This window comes from Anomalospiza imberbis, unplaced genomic scaffold, assembly GCF_031753505.1.
Source record: "Anomalospiza imberbis isolate Cuckoo-Finch-1a 21T00152 unplaced genomic scaffold, ASM3175350v1 scaffold_53, whole genome shotgun sequence".
Taxonomy (NCBI): Eukaryota; Metazoa; Chordata; class Aves; order Passeriformes; family Viduidae; genus Anomalospiza; species Anomalospiza imberbis.
The window spans coordinates 776,855-783,783 of record NW_027100141.1 but is presented as its reverse complement, the minus strand read 5'-3'; the positions used below and the strand labels follow the sequence as shown (position 1 = coordinate 783,783).

The following is a 6,929-nucleotide window of genomic DNA, read 5'->3' as shown; positions in this document are numbered from 1 at the left end:
GACAAATAGCTTTTAGGAACATAAGACAGTTGTGGGCCTCCTCTGTTCTGAAACCAATTGAAGACAGGGAATGGGAGCTCTACCAAGGTTCATTTGTCCTATTTGCATTGAAAAGGTAGAAAGGTCAGAATGAGGAAGACTTCATTTACTTCCTCATTTTGGGACCCCTCCCCATGAAAGGGACCACCGACCCTTTTCAAGGAACAAACTACACATGCTTAATAGCTTTTGAAATGATTAGCATACAAAGTGAGGAATGGGATGCACTAAAATTATGAATATGTATTTGCATTTTGGGTATTCAATACTTGTATGGATAAAAGGACTCTGCAATCATTTGAAAGGCGCAGTGTGTATTTGGGAGCTATCCCGCACGCTGCCTGGCATCGTAATAAACATAAACTTTCTTACTTTAAACTGTTAGATAGTTTCTGTCCGTCACAGTTGGATATCAGTACTAGACCAATATCCATATTTCTTTAATAAATCACTAGGACTTTTGGCAGCCTTATGTTCCTCACCTTGTGGTGAATGATCCTTGTCAGTCTTGCTGGTATCATTTGCTTCCTTTCCTCCAGTGATTTTAACAAACTTTTCTAGGAAGGACAACAAAATATTTTCTTTACACTGGCCACCCACAACAGCCATTTTCCTCATAAGTTCTCCCAAAAGTCACACAGAAGAAGCTGCCTCCAGGTGTCCAAGAGTTCCTCCAGAAAGAGCCAGAACCTCCTGAGAGGGGGGAACCATGCTCTTGTCAAAGGCACTCAGGGTCAGACAACAGTGCCCTGAACTCACTGCACCAAAATAATGTCTCAATCTGGTTAATAAAATTGTTAGAGAGATGCCTCTGCCCCAATTAAGGTGCTAACGAGACCAAATCCCAAGTGGATTTTATTGAACAGTAAATGTGAGGTAGAGGGAGAGATGGAAAGAAAGAGAAAAGGGGGGAGAGCAAGGGAGTGACAGGGACAGAGGTGGGGAGGTGTGGCAAGTGTGACATTGTCCCCTGTGTGCGTGGCCTTCCCAGGGTGGAGGTTTTACACCTGAGCCAGTTTGGGAAAGGGGGGGTGGTGTTCATCCCCCACCCCGAGCAGGGATTGCCTCACTGTTTCAGGGTGCAATGTAAGATGTAACCCAAAGTATGTTTTCAGTCACCATCTTCATAAACTGTGATAAACAGGTGGGGCAGTGTTCTTTATCTCTTCCATGACTCAGCCCTGATAACGCCCTCCAGGGGCTATCTTCTGTTAATGGGCCATTGAGTGCCAGTGCAGGACTGATAAAATTACATCATCCCATTGTGGGATGCTCCGCCCAGGGGGAGGAACCAAGCATTCCTACCTGGATATAATCTCACCCTTGCAACACCAGGACCACCTTGCCTACTGGATTCCCAGAGGACAATAGCCCCATAACCACCACTGGACCTTCAGAGCAAGACCCATCAGGTGAGCCCTTCTGCAGGATCACTGCTTTGACAGAATCATGATCATCACTCCAACAGGGCTGGAGCCTCAATTTCATCAGATGGCTACCACCACCCTGACCAATGGGGTGTCAGGTTATATCCTGACTCTGTCAGATTAAGCCAGTGTATCTGTATCATTGCCTTGATATTGATTTTTTTTTTTTAATTAAATTGTAATTCTGGCTTAGACTCTCCTCCTGGTTTGCCTTCAAACCAGTACAAAACTCATTGTGCTCATCCCTTGTTTTCCTCCCAAAACAGAATTTTCCTTCTCCAAACCATTGCAAAATGGAGGAGAAGGCTACAAGGAAGGGGAAGGAGCCCCTGGAAACCCAGGCAGGTGAGGAGGAAGTCACTGCCCCTTTCGCCCTCTCTCCTGCTCCATCTCCCAGCACAGCACAGCCCCCGACTACAGGACAACCTCTCTGCCAACGCCATCCTGCCGGGGACGCACTGCGGGGATCTCCTTCCCCTTCCCTATGGCACGGAGGCAAATCCCAACCTCTCCTTGTCCTTCCTCCCCCAGACAAGGAGCTGAAGATGGAGACCAGGACGGACAAATCCCCACGGCAGAACCTCATGGCAGAGGCCATTTTGACCGGCTCCATGGCGCAGGAATCCAACGGGGAGGAAAAGCCCTGGAGATCCCACAGGAGGAGGAGCTGGAAACCCAGCTCAGGGTGCTCTGAGGAGGAAAGACCCACCCTGTGCCAGGAAGGTGGACAGAGCTCCTGCCAGAGCTCGGAGCTGGTGGTCCATGAGCAGGTTCATCATGGGGAGAAGCCCTACAAGTGCTTGGAGTGTGGGAAGAGCTTCAGGCAGAGCAACAACCTGATCTGCCACCAGATGATCCACACAGGGGAATGGCCGTATGAGTGTGGGGAGTGTGGGAAGGGCTTCAGCTACAGATCCAACCTCATCATCCACCTATGCATCCACACTGGGGAGAGGCCGTACGAGTGTGGGGAATGTGGGAAGAGTTTCAGCCGAAGGTCCCACTTGATCCGCCACCAGAGGATCCACACCGGGGAAAGGCCATACAAATGTGGGGAATGTGGGAAGGGCTTCAGCTGCAGCTCTGCCCTCGTCATCCACCAACACATCCACACTGGGGAGAGGCCCTACGAGTGTGGGGAATGTGGGAAGAGCTTTAGCCGAAGGTCCCACTTGATCTGCCACCAGAGGATCCACACTGGAGAAAGGCCATACAAGTGCGGGGAATGTGGGAAGGGCTTCAGCCAGAAGTCCCAACTGATCATCCACCAAATGATCCACACTGGGGAGAGGCCCTACGAATGTCCCAACTGTCAGAAGAGCTTTCAGACCAGATCCATTCTTCTCAAGCACCAGCGGATTCACACTGGGGAGAGACCCTTCCGCTGCCCCCACTGCAGGAAGGGCTTCAAGCAAAACTCCCATCTCATCAGGCACCAGCACATCCACACCAGAGTGAGTCCCTACACGTGTCCCCAGTGTGGGAAGAATTTCTCCAGGAGCGCTCACTTGACCAGACACCAACGGAGACACCAGCAATGGAAGCCCTACAAATGCCCTAGCTCCAGGAAGAGCTTTGTGCACTGCTCCAGCTCCATCCCCCACGGGAGAACGCATGTTGGGAAGAGCTCTGGTGATCCATGTTCCCTGTGATCCATGCTGGGAAGAGATCTTTCCCTTTTCCTGCCCCTGCCAATGACATGGTGTGGGATTGAAGAACATGAGGGTCTGGCCATGGCCCTGTCATTACATTCACTCCCACCTCAGGTCATTGCCAGGGGCAGGAAAGGGACTCTCTCTCTCTCTCTCTCTCTGTCCCTGAGGAGAAGGGTGTCCTTTCCAGGCAGAAGGAAATACATGGCCAGGAAGAGCCAGTCAGTTGTGATGTAGATTTCCCTGTAAATAACTTTTCTTATCCCTTCTGTTATCAGTATTATTTCTGGTCCTGTTTGTTCCTTGTCTCGTTGCTGTTCCCAGTAAATTGTTCTCCTCCCAGCCCGGGATCTTTGCCTTTTGTGCTTTCCATTGGAGGCAGGAGGGCAGCAGCTGAGTCAGGGCAGGCTGAGGTTGGATCTCAGGAAAAGGTTTTTGCCCAGGGGCTGCTGGGGCACTGCCCAGGCTCCCCAGGGAAGGGTCACAGCTCCAGGGCTCTCTGAGCTCCAGCAGCGTTTGGACACCGCTGCCAGGCCCAGGCTGGCATTGTCGGGGTGTCCTGTGCAGGGCCAGCAGCTGGACTCGAGGATCCTGATGGGTCCCTCCCAGCTCAGCCAGTTCTGTGGTTCTGGGATCCCACGGCCCTGGGGATGGGACTGCCAATGGTTGCCATGGCAACGGGCTCTGGCTCCAGGCCTGAGCTAATGTCCATGGCAACCACCCCTGGCATGGGGTCTCCATGGAGCTGCCCAGGGACGGACCATAGCAACAGGGGATGGTGATGGTTGCCATGGAAACTGACCATAGCAACAGGGAGTCCTGGTGATGGTTGCCATGGAAACTGACCACAGCAACAGGGAGTCCTGGTGATGGTTGCCTGCTAAGGATCAGATTTGTCACAGGCACTCAGAGGGGTTCCATGGGGACGTTCCAAGAGTCTCCAGGATCCTCAAGAGCTGGAATGTCACAGGCAGAGACAGGGGCTCCATGGAGACCTCCCAGGGGTTTCTGGGGATGGTAAAGAGCTGTGTGGTCAGAGGCAGTCACAGCCATCCCACGGTGACATCCCAGGGGTCATTTGGCTGCAAAGGCACCGATCTGTCACAGGCACTCACGGGGGCTCCACGGTGACATCCCAGGAGTCCCCAGGCTGCCAAAGAGCCGGGATGTCACGGGCACTCACAGGGGTTCCTGTCGTGGGCAGAGTGGGAGCTTCAGGGAAAAGCTTTATTTCCTTACTGGGGAAACTCCTGCTGAGTCATGAGGTGGAGAAATGACCCCCAACAGCCACCATAGATCCTGAAACCCCTGCAGCACCCCTAGACTTCTAGAATTCCTTCTAATAGAAGAGACTGGCAGCGGCTGGATCCCATCCCGACCCTGCAGATTGGACAGGTGGAATTGAACCTTAATGCAATTTGTCCCAAAAGATTAATGATGTAATACCAGATAAATCTGTATAAATACAGCTATGATTGATTCTGATCATTATTAGATAAAACGGTCTATTTACAACACAGAATAAAATTTAAAAAATAGTTATTTACTCCTCAATATAGGAGCTATACCAATTATAGACTATTCTGCTCTAGGAAGCAATTTTGAAGTCACCAGGGCCTTGCTGGAGTGGTTTGAGCCCACTGCAGGCAGAGCCTCCTGCTCCAGCAGGAACTGCCTTTCCTGTGCCAGGAGCAGGGCAGGTCCCGCTGCAGGAAAAGCCCCAGGCCAGCCCCAGCACAGGGAAGGCCTCGGGCACAAGGGCAGAGTGCCGTGCTGGGAGCTGTGCCAGGGAGAGCCTGAGGCACCAAAGGCGCCTTGGCAGCAGCAGCTGCTTGCAGGTCATGGCCAGAAGCCTCCCTTGGCAAGCCGGCCTGGTGGCCAGCACTGCAGTGTCACTGTTGAGTAAGAAATGTCACAGGCTCATCAGAAGGCTGATTGGCATAATGTGCCATATGTTTGGAACTGCTCCTTTTTATATGCTGCTCCGATCCAGGTAGATAAAATCCCAGTGGCACATATCAGAGGTTTGTTAGGGAAGACAGTGTGGATCAATTCTGCCTCGAGTACAGACAAACCCATTCTTGGGATTGTCTTTGCTCAGGGACCAGGTTGTACATGGTGAATAATGCAGAAATATGGAAGAACACGATGTGTACCTCAGGGAGATCTCATATGCAAATATCACTGTTTGTTGGATGTTACTGCCACTGTCTGTACATTAAACCACACCGACATGAGACAGAAGGAAATGTGTAAGTGTCGAAGGTTTGAGCAAGTGATATAGAAGGAAATGTGCGTCAAAGGTTTCAGCAAGTGAGATGGAAGGAAATGTGTCTGAGTAAGTGAAAGATGGAAGTTTTTACTTGATGAAGTTTTTACATGATGTTTGGTAGTATGTTGACGATTCGGAGAAAAGGGGTGGAATGTCCTCGGGTGACATTATGGTGCTTGCATCCCCAATCGTGTGTTCTGTTTATGCTTGATGTTATGTTCTGTGCCTTCGGGACTGGCTCCAAAAAGTGAAGGTTTGTTTTGTCTTGTTATCAGCCAGCTCACCTCTCCCCACAGTTTGTGTCTAGGAGAGGCGAGGGCTTGCTGGCTTTCTTGCTGGCTTGCTGGCTTGCTTGCTTTCGCTTTGCTCTTGCTCCTGCTTTTTGCTTTTGCCCTTGCTTTTGCTTATTAGTTAGTTTAGCTAGGCAATCCAATTTTTTCCCTGGACTGTTTTTTTTCTTTCCCTTTCCTGAATACCATTTGAACCTGCTCAGGACTGGGACATGGGAGACACCAAGACACACCGAGAGCCAGCATTTTGTGACCTGCAGCAGCCACCCCCAGCGCCAGAGAGCGATAACTGGGCAACCACTCCCAGCAGAGACTTTCTGAATTTGTCACCTCTTCAGAGCGTAGAAAGACTTTTTGTCATCTGGTGTTGTTCATTTTTTGTGCTGGGGAGTGCATTGCCTGCTCAATAAACAGGTTGTTTCCACTACTCTCTGAGGAAATTCTTCCTGAACCAGGTGGGGGAGGGGCTGTGGGGATTTCCTTTCTGGGGCCTCCTTCCAGAGGTTTTCTCCTAAATTTGCCCAAAGCCAGGACACATTACTACATCAGCAGGCTGTTCTTTGGTGAGATCCAGCAGGGCCCTGTTCAGCCTGTCCTCAGCAAACTGACTGGCCATGAGCCACTGGTGGATGTACCTCACCATGGCAGGCTCCTGGAGAAGGCACGGGGAGACTTGGAAAGCTGCCAGAGGGAGGAATGTCCCCAGCTTCTCCAGAGAAGTGCTTCCCTTGCCACCACACTGCCATGGCCTCAAAGGCTTCCAGTGAGCAGCAGGCATGGCTTGGGAGGCCAAGCAATTCCTGGGAGGATCAAACCCTGGCCACAGGCTGCTTACTTGCTTTGGATTGGAAAACCCCTCCTCTACGAGCGTATCCAGCAGGGCGGCACAGGTCTCCTGTGCAGGGCCAGCTCCAGCGCCTTCTTCCTCTTCCTCCACCCAGGACAGCTTGGGCACTCTTGTGGGTCTCTGCTCCATGTCAGTGACTGGATTTGTGGCTACTTGAAGGAGAGATGCCTCGGAAAAGCTCCGAGTCAGCAAGGCCTGCAGTCGTGCCTGGAAGGCACCTTCAAGAGAGAAGCCTCAGGAAGGCTACAGGACAGCAAGTCCTGCACTCTGGTCTCGAGGAGACTCCTGTCAAGGATTGTGGTCTGGCCTCGAGGGCACCGGTGGCAGGGATGGGAGATGCCTCTGGGGCACCAAGTCCCACGGTCTGCCCTCGAGGACACCTGCAGAAGAGGAGCCTCGGGA

General features: G+C 51.7%; 1 protein-coding gene across 1 annotated transcript in view; it reads left to right on the top strand.

Moving 5' to 3' along the window:
• Positions 1-2,000: 2,000 nt before the first annotated feature.
• The window catches only part of LOC137467193 (zinc finger protein 850-like), a 528,258-nt gene continuing 523,329 nt past the window's right edge, over positions 2,001-6,929 (top strand). Inside the window, exon 1 of the mRNA XM_068178734.1 lies at positions 2,001-3,043. Coding sequence (XP_068034835.1) covers positions 2,012-3,043 — 1,032 coding nt within the window. The 5' untranslated portion in view covers positions 2,001-2,011. The remainder of the gene's footprint in view (positions 3,044-6,929) is intronic.